Raw genomic sequence first — 16622 nt, forward strand, 5'->3', positions numbered from 1 at the left:
TGTGTGAAGGGGTTGGCCCATGCTCTGACTGGTGTCATGTTCCAACCTTCACTTTTAAACTTATAATGGCTGGTAACTAAGCTGGTGCCTCACTACGCTGCGCTGCTGTGAAATCTGCACCATAGCTGTAAATATAAAATATTTCGACAGCAAGATCTTTGTTTTACACGGTCAGGGGATTAATTAGAAGTGATGAAAACTATTAGTGACTCGTGTTTAACAAGGGCTTCTGGCTTGTGTCCACACAAGGACATTAATGAGCGATTGACCTTATTCATCAGTGCCCACAGGGGATGGAAATATATGCTTCCCTTTCGGAAGTTTTATTAAATCAATGATTCATCAGCTCTATTGGTTGCATGCAGCATAACAGCATTGTGTTGACATGATTAAGTTAATCTACATACAAATTGAATTTGCCTTAAGAAGCATTCATGCTTAATAAATGTGTGTTGGTGGACTGTGATGAGAAGTTTGATGTTATTGACAACACAGTGTAGTAACCAGAAGGCAATACACAATACTTTGTTGTTTGAAGCTTCTACTAAAACAATGCCCAAGAAGCTAAGCCTTTTATGATTGTGATTATATCGTTTTTAAAATTTCAGAAGATAGTGAGATATGCTCATCACAATTCCTCAGAGTGCAAAGTGATATCTTGAAGTTGCTTGTTTTATCCAACTTTCAGCCAAAAACCCAAGAGTATTCAGTTTACAGTGATATCAAATGGAGATAACCAGTAATCCAAATTCGAGAAACTGGAACTAACTTGGGTGTTTTAGCAATGATCTACGATCAAAATGCTTGACAATAGTTGTGTGTTTTCTGTTCAAGACTGTTAGAATCTGAAGAAAACATTTACAGCAGTTACAACATTTAAGCATTGTTTTTCAGAAAGGACAACAAACAAATACATATGAGGTACAAATGAAATGCAAGCAATTACTCGCAGATATAGAAAACACATGCAAATACAGAATCACTGTAAATGCACACGGCTAAACTGAGTGGACTTCACAGTAACTGCAATATTTGAAGTCTTGTTTCTGTATTGGAGGGCTTGACCAGTGGCAGTCAATGCAATACAGTGGATGTATCTTCAACTGATTGTCTGTTTGCATCTCTCCTCTTTTCTCCCCTCCATCCCACACCCCACGTTTTTGTACCACTGTTTTTGACAGATGCCATGCTGCTGGTGGCACAGAGGCTGGAGGGACCTTTCAACATTGAATCTGTCATGGAGCCTATTGATGTCAAGATTTCAGAGGCCATCATGAATATGCAAGAGAACAGTGCCCAGGTCTCCTTCAGGGTATGTCAATTAGGTTTATTCCCTAAAGACATAAAGTAACACCTCAGACCGGCTGCTGGAGTCCAAGTTGAAGTAAAACTAAGAGGGAAGCTTTCTTGAAGTCATACAGGGTTGTGTCCAAGGTGTGTAGTACAGCACGTGCTAATTATGCCCAACTTTAGGTCTTGAGTTTGAATTATATGTTTTAATTTTGGTCAGATAATCTTAGTTCAACTAACAGTAGTTAATGTGATTCCTGTGTTTTACTGCATTTTTCTTTGCCCACAAAATTGTAGTCAGAAAGAAATAAAAATGTAGGTGGTTGTGAAGATTTTCTTTCTGCCTACGCAGTTTTGGATGCCTGTTCTTATTCGAAGCTAAATGCTCCGTTGGCTTTTCCGATGCAACAGATGCAGTTTTGTTTATGGTTTTAAGTATATGTGGTATTTTCCCAAAAGGCCATAAAAATGTAATTCTATCATCTTAAATAGCATTGGTTAAAACTCCTAGTTTAATTTTCTATCAACATGGTTACCTCAACTTGATGAAAAGCACTGTCACACGGGTAATGTGGGACAAATGCTTCATAAGACCTTAACAAAACAGGATGGTTTTTTTTTTCTATTTTCCGCTTCCCAAGTTATTTAAACCCCTGACAATTGGGTGCCCATGTTTTTGTAATTGCAGGTTTTTCAAGGCTGTGGCCAGCCCAAACCCGCAGGAATGACTAGGTCTACCCGCGGTGTTTCGGATGTGTTCAGCGCTCGCTTCAGGCCCTACAGCCCAGAGGAGCGCCCCACCACTGCAGCTGGCACAAGCTTAGACAGACTGGTAAGGAGACTGAGTCAGTGCTGCTGTTTTCAGGCAGAAGCTGCTTCAGTGTAAACATCATTTGTCTCTCTGACTTGACACCGTTGATTAAAGCTCTAGATTTGCCGTTGTAAGCCCCTGGAGCCGGAAATTAATTCTTTGTACTTGTCCTCCATTCAGGCGCTTCTATCGATTTGTGTTTGTTAACGAATCAACAGCTTTACCCCAAGAGGGCAGTGGAAGGTGTGCTGCATTCAGTGCCCTTCTCATCTCTGTGTACTTGGCAAACAGAAAAGAAAGGGATGAAAGAATAGATGGATAGATTTTGTGAGGCTCGCCATAGCAATTGTTTGCTGTTAAGCACACCTTTATTTTCTATCAGATTAGCTCTATGTTTGTTGGATTTGATCTTGATACGTGGATTTCCATCTCAAACAACCTTGAAACCTAAAATGCTGCATCAGGGTAAAGGTTAACACGGAGCTGACAGACCAATTCAGCTGAGAGACAGTTCTCATCATGGATTACCTTTGCAGCCACTCTGCCCTTCCTTTCTCCCCTCGAGCCCTTTTTCTAAGTAAAGTGTTTAGAGCTGCTTATATCAGAAACCAAAAATATATGTTTTTCCTTTAATGACCTTTGAAAAGTAGCAAATATGACTAATTCAGTTTAGCGGGAAGCTGTCTCGCCCACATAGTTTCAAACATGCTAATCCTAGCATTGTGTTAATAATGTGATCTTTAGTTAATGAATACATCATTTGAACAGCAGCATTTTTTGCCATCTGGTTTTTGGAATCCCATAACAATTGATTAATTATGTGTTTTATTCAATGCTAACTAATCACATCTAATTCATTTTCCACACATTTGTTATGTCTCATATACAGCAGTTGCCTTTTTAGTGTTGTATATCCGTCAATGATTTCTTCCACCTACACTGAATTAATTAAGACTTTCTGTTTCCCTGCTTTTATGCTGCAAACCAGAGGATTGTTTGGAAAGCGATGCAACACAGTGTAAGGTTCAATGTTTTATAATCATTACAGTTGTGTTTTCTTTGCTGGGATTATTGTCTACAGCTGTTTTAAGCAATGTGACGAAGCACAAACGATGTTTTAATATTGTGTGGTTGGGGATAAATAGAAATGTGTTCTCGCTGTTAGAGATTACAGCAAACAAACACTGACCTGTAAATGTCACTCATGGTCTCATTTCCATTCCTCAAAAGGTCAGTGTCACCTAGTCTCATAAAGTTTCCTACTTTGTAATTTATTAGGGGATCTACTACAGGAACAAGCCAGACCTCGATTATAGCGGCTGTGGTGTCATATATCATCAGAGTATCAGCTGTTAAACATGGTAGTTTACAGTCGAGCCGCTTAGACCACAGGAATTGTTGAACACAAGCCATGGTGTTCTACGATTCCACTCTGCATGTCTAACACAAAACCTTTGTCAAAACCCACATCTATTCTAGACACATCCCAGACGAAGACCCTCATTCTCTTAGCTAATAGAGCCAACTTCTTGAGGAAGCTAACCAATCAGCAGATGACCGGCTCCGTCAGCAATGGCAGAGGGAGAGAGCTGTGAAGAGTTGGTGGGGGAGTGTTGAAACCAGCATCTGCTGTAATGGTACAGTGAAGTGGGAGCTTCAGACTGCTCATGAATAACTGGGCAATTAGCCTGGAGATTCACACAAGATGAAGCTCAGTGTCAGGAGCTTGTTTTTACATGCCATACCTAGAACAGTATACCTGAGCAGCAAATGATATCATCAACATCCCTTGTTTTCTCAGTCCGGCTCCAGTCCATCATTACCGCTGCAGTCAGGTGTCAGCTAAATATCAAAACAGAGCATCGTTAGCATTGGTTTGCAGGAGGCTTGATCCCAAATCATTGACGTATATTCACTTTGGTTTAATCTCTGTTTTTCTTTGTCTACTAATTACTGAGAACATATCTGACTCTTTAGCTGTTAAATAAATGTTCACAAAGTGTCTGTTAACTTGGTCTGCCTGCTCTTTTGCTGGAGCAAAATTGTAGAGCACTGTGGATAATGAAAGCCTTTGTTCATTGTAAACAATTGCCTGGTGCACTATAGGATTAATTCATACAATTAAGTTAGTGTGTTATATGAGAGTGTTACTCGGTAGCATTACACTGTTAAATCATTAATGAAAACTGGTATGCTGAGTGCTTGTGTGGTTATATTTTGTGATTTCAGTAAATGAACAGTTCTAGTCGGCATTTCGTTTTCTAAACTAAAGATGATAAAACATATTATTCCGATAGTGAAATATAACCTTTTATCTTTTTAATGAATCATGTTGTGGTAATAATAAACAACTTAAATGGCAGCTGTGGTTTGCTTAGCTGACATTGAATTACAAAGAAAGAAAAACGATCGAAGGCACTTTCCAGGCAATATGTTAACAGCGTATTTCAGGGTGCTTATTTACTCTTGTTTGAACCTTTTAAACTGTTTGACATTTTCTTTCTGATAACACTGAATTACGAGAGTTGAAATCATACAGTATGTGTATAGATACCACACACATCTGCTGTGAAGTCACTCTTGCAGCTTACCTCCAGCTGTCAAATATGTCACACAATAACATTGAACATATTGCAGACAAGCAAAGGCATGGCAGGAACACACAGACACATGTCCTAATGCTCAAATGTCTAGTTCACATGAGGAAGTCTTAAGGAAGTCTCCACTATACCTTGAAAACTTGAGAAAAATCGCACTAATGGACTTTTTACAAAAGATGTAGTACAATGAGTCAGGCAACATGCGAAATATATCAGTTTATTAAACACAGCATGGTCTACCTAATCACTGGTCTTTGATTGTGTGACAAAATCATGTCTTTCCACATGATTATGTTTTAACTCTTGGTCACTTGAAGCCTGCACCGAGTGGTCTGAGGTCACATTAGCTAATTAAGAGACTGAGGTGTTGTGGACTAATCAGTAGCCACTCATATTCATGATTTAAAGGTCCCATCAGGTACCTGGAGGCAAGCATTTTCTGCTGATTTGACTCAAGTTGGATCAGGATACATGCTATTTATTGTTTGGCGGATACCCAAAGAGGTGAGTAGTGGCAGGCATCACATGCATTTCCCTTTACAGGTGGTTGGGTGGCTTGTATATATCCAACGTGGACTAAATACAGAAGTTCAGATGCAGGTGTTGGGGCTTGTTACAGAAATATCACAAACATACCATAATTTATAGGGACTTTTTGTCAGTGACGAAGCAGCTGCTGCCTGTTATTTTGTCATGCCTCTACTGTATGCTGTACGCTCAGAGTAGCTGTGAAGGTGTTAGTCTGCTTACCCATGCCATCACTAATATGACAGCATTTATGTTTTAGAGTTTGTCTTGGGTACATCTGTGTTGTGCCGTCCACATTTACAATCGGGCACAACATAATTAACCGTGACAGCGACAGCCTTGTGAAAGATGGCAATTTTTTAAGGTGTCATTTCATTAGAACTTCTTGTCTGGATTAACCACAAGTTTCAGAGTCAAACAATGTGCAAGGGAAGGCAGGGAGAGCCTGCATTCATTTATTGTGTTGCCTATGGAGAAGCCTGGAGGAGTGAGCTCACCTCCAGCTCAATGAGCCATGACTGTTTAATTGCCTGACATTCTGTCAGAGCAAACACCCTCAAAGCTCTTAGAGAAATGGAGATTTGAGAGTCCAAAGAGGGGATAAAGGAACAACAGACTGTCAGGCTCAGAAGCGCATTATAGATAAGAGGTGGAGCTTTTAATTTGACATTTGTAACAAGTTTGGTTCAGTTCAATTTAGTGTCGTTTTATTGGTCCTTTTTGTCTCCTTTGTGTTGTACAAGGTTCGCGTTTTATCAGCATGGTTATATAAACAAAGGCGAGACAGAAATAAAGACGAGACTGTAGAAAGAGACTGTGGGGTACAATGATTGTCGAGAATGAATCCTTTGATTTACAGCTGTATGTCTGTTAACAGCAATAAACCCTCTTTGCAGAGGATGCTTTTTAAAAGTCGATCAGATGTGCTTTGGAAAAAAAGGATGTAGGTATCATCAGTGATTACAAGGTTATTAATATACACACCCTTCGCTTATTACTAATGAATGAAACCCAAGTCCTCAGATAGCTGATCCAACGTCTTTGATCTATTTGGAAAGCTCTTTCACTAAGGCTTGGTCAGTTCATTTGTGTGTATGTCTAAGACTGGTTGGAGTTTTACGGAATCAAACTTCAAAAATATCTGGAATTTTTCAAAGAACGAGATTGATTTAGACCATTTTTACTTGTTTGATTTTTATGTTAGAAAACAACAGAAACTCTAAGAGGCAAAGTGAACATGTTTTATCTTTGCATGCATTGTTCACTGTTGGCCGTGGTTCACCTAATAAGTAGGAGATATCCATGCTTGGAAAGGTTTTCTTCTACAGATCTCGTCCTCGTTGGCTGTGTAGCGACTCTAATTCAGACCCCTGTTCCGGGCTATTGTCGCTGTCATATTTGCAAAATGCATGCATTCAGTTAAATATTTTGCTCCCTCAGTTGAAATTTGATTAGTAATGTCAAGCATAAGGTGTTTTGGGCTCAAAGACTGTGTGGCCGTCTCTATGCGCACTATTTTGGTTTATGTATGTGCAGCAACGCAAATTGCAAAAGGACTACATGAAGGTACATTTAGATGATGGGGTGAGGTGATTGTTAAATACTCAGCAAGTCACATTGCCTGTCTCAAGGATCTGAAACAACTGTGGCAATTACAATCAAAGGTCTACCAGAAATAAACAAAGGGAAAGCATTACCTCAGGAAATGTTGGAAGGTTCTGAGCATCAACATGAACGCACAGAGAAAGATGGATTTGGATTTTGCATCGGTTACTAGGCGAGTGAGGATATAAATAAATGAAAAAAGACATTTGTATTGTGTATTCAAATACACACCATGCCCGCATTTATAAGCCCATTTGTCCAAATCCACTGAAAAAACAAACGCTTGGTAAAGATTTATTACCTGCAATTATTTCAGTACCCAGGACAATGACACTTCTACACTGGCACCCGCTACACACACACAACAAACACCGCTATCTGTCTGAGAATAAGTAATAACAATTCATGTTGATGCACAATGAATAATGTGGGATTACCATTCCTAAATGTGTTGGCTATTTGGTCGTTTTTTAGGGTATTGTATATAGGATCAAGAAAGAAATCTAAGTAACGCTGCACTGCACAACTGATTTAAACATCGATTACCAACGTATTCAATATCAGCATGACATTTATTTGTTTAGGATATTTTTTATTATCTTTTGTTTGTCTCCAGCACATTGTAATGAATTGTTATGAATAGCAGTATTAAATATGCCTCCATCAGCCGTCTGACTGTTGCTTGCCTGCTCACCTTTAACTCTCAACGAGCCTAGCGTAAATAGAGAAGTGTTTTGACTCTTATGGCGCATTTCCACTACAGCGCGGAGCTCGCTTTAAGCGTGCCGTGTCGTGCCGTGCCCGTTTTTGGTTGCGCTTCCACTAGGCCTAGTTACGGCCCGGCCCGGCCCGGCCCGGGGCCACTTTTTCACCTCTTTTCTGGCCCGACAAAATTGTGGTTCTATCGGGGCCAACAAACAGGGCTGAGTCGGGCTGAGTATGCTAAACTAGAGAGAGGAGCGCTGGCAAGGGGGCTACAACTACAACAAGATGAACATATTTGACCGTGATTTAATTGTAATACACGTTTCAAAATGATGCCGAAGTAACAACACACTGATACCGGTTAGTAAAAACCATGAATTAATGCTTTGTCAAGTCTGCAGACAGACGGCAGGCGAAAAACCTTTTAAAATGCGTGTTTTTCTAGATGGAGATTGGCTAAGCTAACGCAGTATATGTTCCGACCGTCCACACTCACAACAACGGCCTATACAGACATAAATAAAGCAGCGACTGTACTCGCCATGACACAGGCAGTCTGTGGTGTGTACTTGTTTAACTTTTGTCGAGTTTCTGAACATATATAAGGAGCTGTGAGCTCTGAGTGCTAATGCTGCGTTCACACCGGACGCGATGCGCTGTTTGGGGGCGGCGCGATTACATGTAAAGTCAATGCAGAGACGTGGACAGACGCGAATTCGCTCCGACGGCGCGCATGAAGCGGTGGACGCGGCGCGAATCACACGATTGAGGCGATTGAACGGTGCCGCGTTAAACGCGAGAGTTCAATTTTTTCAACTCGAGTGTCAAATTCACGTGACGCGTTCACGCGGAAGCCAATCAGCGGTGAGAATCTCAGCCGCCGTCACTGACGTTCAACCACACAACATCAGCCGTTAGCTGTTAGCAGTTAGCACACAGCTCCTCATATCCGTTCAGAAACTGGACAAAAGTTAAACAAGTACAAACCAGACTGTCTGTGTCATGGTGAATACAGTCGCTGCTTTATTTATGTCTGTAGGCCGTTGTTATGAGTGTGGAATGAGCATAGACAACGTTAGCTTAGCCTGGTCGATCCGATCTTCATTCAGAAAACAAGCATTTTAAAAGGTGTTTTGCCTGCCGTCTTGTCTGCAGACTTGTCAAAGCCTTAATTCATGGTTGTTACTAACCGGTATCAGTATGTTGTTACTTCGGCATCATTTAGAAACGTGTATTACAATTTAATCACGGTAAAATATGTTCATTTGTTGTAGTTGTAGCTCCCGAGCCAGCGCGTCTTGTTTGAATGATGCGAGTAAACACAGCTGGCAGCCGCGGTGAACCTCCAGCGTTTAGAGCGAAGCGATAGGAGCGATTAGAGCGAAGCGAATAGTCGCATCGCGTCCGGTGTGAACGCAGCATAACAGCTAACGGCTGTGTTGTGTTTCTGGAGTTCTCATTGAAGATGACGTCACGGCTCCGCCTACACTGCGTTACTATAGTAACTACCCCAGTTCCTAAACTGTAATGGAAGCGCAGCATGAAGTGAGTCGGCCCTGTTAAGGCCCAACGCGGCCAAGCCGTACCGAGCCGTACCGAGCGTGGCCGAGGCCGACCGTGTAGTGGAAATGCAGGCCCTGTCCATGGTGCTGAATCAGGGGGGATTTGCCCTTTCTGACCTTACACAAAGCAATATGTTGACCTATTTTGCTGTTATTTAGAAATCTCCAAGTCGATATCAAATCCTGAGAAGTTTACATCCCTTGCGCGCCCAGGCCATTTGATGTAGGCAGTTAAAAAATTACATTTGACTACTGCCTCAAAAGGTTTCTGAAGACAACTTCTCAGTTAAACAAAGTCTTCTTACAACAAGTACTTTCCAAAAAATGAGGCAAAACAGGATAAAATACAATGATTAGTACAATAATAGGGGATTTTTATATTCCAAATGTTTCCAAACCTGATTTTTATCAAACGGTTTGTAAATGTGTTCAATCTTATTTCCGTCTGCATCTTTTTAAATCTAATATTTTCCTTTTTTGGTTTGTTTTCTGTGCTCACAACTACAGTATAACCACTTTAATGTATTTGAAGAACAAACATACCATGACAAAAAAAACACAGATGAACATTTAATATCCTGTTACACGGTCCAGCTAAAGTATATACTAAGTTTCAACGTAGTCTTATTGTGGCTTCTTAGATATAATTGTTAACAAATTATAGCTTCCTTTTCATCTGTGTAGATATATTTAACCCTGCCTTTCTCTGCCGTTCCTTCTCTCCCTGCCCGTCTCCCCCGTGGAGCATTTTCGTACTTTTGGCAAAAGTAAACACTGTTGGAATCCAAAGTCAACAATCACCAGTGGCTTTCTACCATGCATTCAGGAATACACCCCAAGGTTAGTCTAAACTTGCCACAGAAATTCCTAACTGCTGCCACAAAAGAACACTTACATAATATTGTAAGGCAAATGGTCTTCATGGAAACTGCTGGACCTCGTGGTTTCCAACATTGAGTCACACAATAAATAAGAGAGGTCGCTTGAGGAAAACCCAAGTAAACAGAACATGATGCATTTGTTTGTCTTTTGAAATACTGCATATGTTTTACTCCATGTCTACTGTTAGAATAAAGCAGTTAGACTTGGTTGAACTTCTTTCCTTTTTGATACAGAATGGCCAAACCTTGGTTATATCATAAATCATGCGCTTTCATACATGTCTTATACTCAGATTGAAGGTGAGCAGAGAAAGTTTCCCTTCTTCAGCAGATGCATGTGGAAACAGCCTTCTAGTGTCTGACTTTGCACATACATCATTCTGCCCAGAGAAGGTCAAACATCCAAGTGAGATAAACATATTTTTGAGCCGGGTTAGACTTTATAGAAAATAACCAAAAGCCACCTCTTACTGTGACATTAGATCAAGGGCAGTTTGATGTGCGTCCAATGCCAAGGTCTGCTACCTGCCTTATCATACCAATGTGCCAATGTCAGTAGTTGGTTCAAGACCGATAGACAATCACTCTGTCCTTTTGGCTAGTCTTTTCAGTAAGAAAGGTGGCGCCATGGTGGATCAATGCTTAGAATTGCTGCCTTACAGCAAGAAAGTTTTTGCACTTAAATCTTGGTTTTCTCCCCGTTTGCTTTTTCTTTCTTTTGGTACTCCATGCCAACCATGCAGGTCAATAAACTGTTGTTAAGTGTGACTGTGGTACTGCCTTGTCTGTGTGTGTTAGCATTGTGAGAGACCAGGGATGTGCCCGGGGTTTTTCTCTTACTTTAGCTCCAGCCTTCCGTGACTTTGATTGGGAGTAAGTGTGTGAAAAGTGTGGAAAAGGGGCAAAAATGTAGTTGTTCAGCTTGGTAAGGTGCGAGTGAACTCATTATTTTTCAGACTGAACAGTTTTTTGATTGTATATGCTTTGTTGTAGAAACGAGAAACATCCCTTTTAGTCTCTGCTCACTTTTATTTAAAGAAATGTTATTCATGTATACATTTAATTTAGTGCTTGTAATAGTATAACATAAAGTACACACAATGTCTCTCATTCTTTGCCATGTTCAGTAGGAAACATCCGTCTGTGGTTGGTAAAGTCAGTTGTCAGTAGAAAAGCACAACCGCTCCGTTCCCAAAATCTTGACCCTGGCATTATATTCCTACCGTCCAGGAACATGTCAACTGTTACATTCTTGTGTTGGATCCAGCGTAATGGAAGCAAAGTGGGCCTATCCACAGCTCCTTTCTCAGAGTTGTTGCATTTACTGAATCTTGCCCAAACCATGCAATTATGTGGATTCCACAGATTCTAACAAAACTTGTACTTTTTCTAAGACCACACAAAAATAAATAGTCTAGAAATGCACATGTGGCATGATACTTCAGCCAGGCATTGTTTGAGCGTAAATTAAACAATCCCCTCGGTTATGGCTGGCACTCGAGTGTAAATATTTGCTCTGAAATTACAACCTGACAAATACCACATATAACTTTAAATGTAAATCACCCTTCAGCAGAAACAGGTTTGGTCTGGCGTCTTGATGATTTATCACTGAAGCAATGTGGGAAACAAACATGGATTGAAATGGTTAGTGCTTATTGGTGGTATTTCTCTTACTTTTTCCACGCAGGATCATTGTGCTTTTCAAGCTAACTGCATGTGAAGTACACACTAGTCATGCTTTTAAACACCACATGCAGATACATATCACATATTGCTAAAGGAATTGGCATACTGAATAAGCCTCTTTGTTGTTTGTTCCCACACAGCACTGATAGTACAGTACTGTATGTTCTCTTTTTCAACAACCAACTCGCTGAAGCATTATCCACTTATACTGTATCTACTGACTCAGTGTCCATCACCCACACTGTCTTACGAAGACCTTTTTAAACTTGATGTCAGGTGTAATGCTCTTCTCCAGTTGAGGTAGCAGGGGCGCTTTGGTGTATTAGATGTAGGATAGAGTTCAATGTACAGAATGAGAGTATGTGATTTCCTGGCAATAAAATCTCTTCGTATTTCCAGAGGGAAATACCTGCAGGAACCCTGGGTTTCTTGCATTTGGTGAATTTTTCAAAATAAATTCTAACATAGTGGCTTATCTGTGGACGAGTCCTGAGGCCTGTACTACGAAGCCGGATTTTCGCTTAGCCGGCTGACTTCAGGGAAATCTCGGGCTTTCCGGTCCTACGACGCTGGTTCTCTTTTTAGCAGGCTAGATTTCCATGGTAACTTATGCTGAGCGGCAAACCTGCTCCGGAGCAGGTTAGGTGGCAGGCTAAGAGATCAACTCAGTGAAAGCACCGCCTGCTGACCAATCAGAGCTCCGTGTGCGGAGTTTAAAGCGATCAATTCATATTACAGGATAGAGGAAATACAGAAAAACTGCCGTTGCAGGAAAGACGGCCGGCCAAAATCAACTGACTGTGTGAACGTGAAAATTAATAGAATATCCCCTCCCATCTTCAGAGCAATCTGACTATTATAATATTAGCGTTAAGAAAGCTTACTTAAATATCTGCCACGACATAAGTAACCGGATCAGAGTAACATTAAGTACAGTCCGCGGCACTGTACTGCACTGTGTTCCATTATCATTCATATCATATCACATCATAATGTATCATATATTTCCTTATTTGAGTCAGCTTCTTGAGCCGTATCTGGCCGTGCAACACTCACAGTGTCACATACTGTATGCAGAAGTATTATTTTAAGCAACACATTAAGTTGACGAAACACTCGAGTCAAATTCTCCTAATTAAAGTCAGATCCACTCGTGTCTTGGACGGGGGAGTGATTTCATAAACCTGTTAATGTACGCATTCAAACGCTTTTTCTTTTACCAGCTGTATTCACCTTGCAGGTTCAGCTATGTGGCTTTTATCCTGGATAAAGTGTTTAAGTCATGGATGTTTAAAGTTTAACTTCTTCATATTTGACTAATATTAAAGTTAACTTTTCATTCAGGAAGTATGACGCTGCGCTGTCAGTATGCTTGTCCGTGTTTGAGATTGGTCGAATGCTCCAAATACCACCCCTTTCATGTGAACGCGCACCTAACTAGATAGGACACGGCTGGCTTGAGCGATCCACTTGATAACCAGCGTCGTAGGACAGTTTAGCCAGAGCGCGTATGTTTTGGATTGGGCCAACCGGCTAACTCAAACATATCCAGGTTAAGTTGAACCAGCTTCGTAGTACAGGCCTCTGATCTCTGTCAGAAAAAGAGAGAGATTTGTCAATAAATAAGAGATCAGCGTTTTTTCACCTCAAGATGGATACTCTCAAAATAAATTGCTTACATACTTCCAAATCAATATGAAATACATATAGAATAAACATAATTTCATAATTTATGAAGAACTATGGTGTAAGTATGTTTCCTGAAATGTGGGATGAACAAGGGTCAGTCTATATTTTCTATGTTACTTTTACTTGGTAAGCGTATAGGATCTGAATGCTGAAGTCGATGCGGAAACTTGTTGGCTATTAACAGCTACAGCTCAGAAAACATCCCTGTTGCAGGTTTATTTGGAAGAGAAAAACACGTACATGTCCGTTTTTGGTTTCATCCCAAAACCAGAATTTGGAAAGCACTAAAAGATGATCTCCAACTTATACCATGTTAACTCAGTCAGTACCAGCTTTGTCTTATCTTTGAGCAAGGTACCTATAACATCATTAGTTGAGCTGCAAAGCTACTGGATAGCTTCCACGATATTTGCAATTGTGTATGTGTAAAGCAGGACATTAATTGAATTTAAAAAGGCCAGTTTGTGTGGGTGTGTAACAATGCACATATGTCTCTCTTCTTGCACACTAAATGCAACCATATGGTTTCTTATAAAGTCCATGCACAATTTGCTTTGAATGGACCACAGTAACCACATATCAACACTCAAGAAATTACCGTTTGATCACTTCATGGTTCTTCTCATAAATGTTTTACACATCAAAACATACAGCAGACTGTTGTGGCCGTGAGCGTCTGGGAGAGAACAGAGCTGTGCATGAGGATTATTAGAAAACAGAGCCCTCCCTCATTACACAGCCATCACTTTGTGTCAGTTGGTAGTGCATCATTAAATAATGTATGTGACAAACATGCAAGGTGACGTATCCAAAAGCAGCATATCTCAATCACACTGTCATAGAAGTGCATGGTGTTACAGCCATACAGCACTACAAGGCTTCATGTCCTTGATTCTGTGGTGAGATAAAGACATCACACAAGCTAAGGGTGTTAACCGGATACTTATCATATCGTCGTCATTCACAAGGTAACTCAAAACAACAAGTAAACCTGTAACAAAGTCAAGCAGAATTACAAAGCTGTGGTCTCAATAATGCTTATTAAGAAATTGTACTTTGTATAGGCCAGGGGTTTTCAAAGTGTGGGAAGGTGAGACTCCCCTCAGAGAACATAAGAACAGCCGCGCCCCCCCTCCCAATTATTATTGCTATTATTATTATTATTGTTGTTGTTGCTATAATGCAGGGGTATTCAATTGCATTTCAAAGAGGTCCAGTAAGATAAAATGAAGACTGTTTCTCTCCTCTTGTCTCGTCTCTGTGTGTGTGTTTGAATCTATTGTGCTGACTCACTGACTGCACCGATTTGATTGTCTGAGTAGCGTCACCTCCTTAAAACATTAAACAATAACTTTTTAAAACCTTTTTATCTTTATGTTTTAAACATATTGTATAAAACTCCCCCACTACTTGGACTATTCCTTGCACCCCTCTAGAATAAGCCCGAATGGTCTGAACCATATTGCATCAGTAACGTGCACTTTGTTGTTATAACAAGATCGCAAGGACACTGGTAGCGATCGGAAAATTGAATGTTGTTCAGTTTGGGTGTTGTGGAACATGCGTGTCCGTGCACGAAAATATACCACACACCCAATTACAATAGCATGTTCAATTCACTACCCTGGAAGTTAATAAAGTTGGAACAGCCTGTGGACAGCCGTTAGTCGCCGACACCTTCTTACAGAGGACAGGCAAACCTAGCTGCAGCACGACCCGTATATTTTCGCACGCCATGTTCTCAACACATATTTTTAAAGAATATTTTCAATCATATTTAAAATTCATATTTCATACATGCTTGGAAACTATAGGAAAATACATTTAAACCATTTCTATTGCTCACACTTTAGTCCTTTCACCACTTTCAAAGCCTTGTTCACGTTGCATGGAAGTAAGGATATAATGGGAAAAGTGTTTTAGTGAATTCTAGGCCCACATTTATCAAAGTTCTGTAAAGAAACTGAAATTTAGAAAGGTTCTGTGTGACCATATAAGGATAAACATGTAGCACTTACCATGTTCATTCACTAGTAGAAACCAACCAGAAAAGAACTGAGACAAAATAATAAGGAACCTTCGAAGAGAGAAACAAAAGGAAAGAAAACCAAAGAAGGGAGGTCTGACTTCTGGTTTCCATCCTCACTCAAATAAATGACATTAATTTAACACCCTGATTTAGTGTCAGCCAAGCTTTATCATAGGCTGTCCAATAAAGAGCTCAGACATAACATCTAGAGGTCAAGTTTTAAAAGTTTAACCAAATTTGAATGGCATTGCGTTCAAAGCAAGCTTATAATGGAAAAGTTTGACGGTGTCAGATGTTAAATAGTGTTTTTGTCAGGTCAGTTTTGTATGAATTGTAATACTTGTCATATAAATGATTCTTATACTCCATGTTAATTTCACTTCACCTTGACTGCTGCAATCACATCATGATCAGAGGTATAAAGTTAGATACATGTGTATTTATGTATTGAATCAAATCTGGGTATCATCCAGGGGGGTGAGAGTGACTAGACTAACTATATGGAAATGAGCTATTAGCTCAAATCTGGAATAATGAATCTCTTCTCTTTTCTGAGATGAATGTATTTGTATGCATGGTCCTTGTTGAAATAAATACATGATAATATAAATGGAGTCTACAGAGTCACACATTTAAAACACTAACATAGTTAAATAAGAAAGAACAAATACAGAGAGAGTGAAGACTTAATCTGCCCATACTCATTCCATAATCATTTAGCTAAAATACTATTTATTTTCATAAACCATCCTCATAACTCAATCATTTCACAATTCATCCATTCTTAAGGTTAAATCAAAGGCCAAGTCAACCAGTGGTTTGAAGCAGGACTATCATTTTTCACATAAGAAGCTCATTGATTTATTTAAATCATTTTATGCATCGTCCCTCCTTTCTGAACGACTAATGCTGGTGCCATAAAAGCTCTGCTTCTTTTCCATATCTGTCAATACATTAATGAGGCACATTGGCCCCGTTACACTCTCTGCTGCCTGCTCTCTGGGGAGCTCGGCCTGCTGATGATTGCTCTGTTCTCCACAGAGTATAGTTTCCCTTTAATCATCTCCCTTTTTCAAACTTCTTCTGTCGTGGCCTTGGGCGAATCACAAGCACAAACTCACCACTGTTTCATCAATATTCTATCATTTCCCCCCCCCCCCGCACTGTGGGATCATTGTGTGATTAATTTTGCTCACCATGATACAACATGTTGCCTTACTCTGTAGATACCAT

General features: G+C 40.1%; 1 protein-coding gene across 1 annotated transcript in view; it reads left to right on the forward strand.

Moving 5' to 3' along the window:
• The window catches only part of LOC117481220 (glypican-6-like), a 77037-nt gene that overhangs the window by 48704 nt on the left and 11711 nt on the right, over positions 1-16622 (forward strand). Inside the window, exons 5-6 of the mRNA XM_034128828.1 lie at positions 1182-1312; positions 1979-2122. Coding sequence (XP_033984719.1) covers positions 1182-1312; positions 1979-2122 — 275 coding nt within the window. The remainder of the gene's footprint in view (positions 1-1181; positions 1313-1978; positions 2123-16622) is intronic.

This window comes from Trematomus bernacchii, unplaced genomic scaffold (assembly GCF_902827165.1).
Source record: "Trematomus bernacchii unplaced genomic scaffold, fTreBer1.1, whole genome shotgun sequence".
In the NCBI taxonomy this organism is placed as follows: domain Eukaryota; kingdom Metazoa; phylum Chordata; class Actinopteri; order Perciformes; family Nototheniidae; genus Trematomus; species Trematomus bernacchii.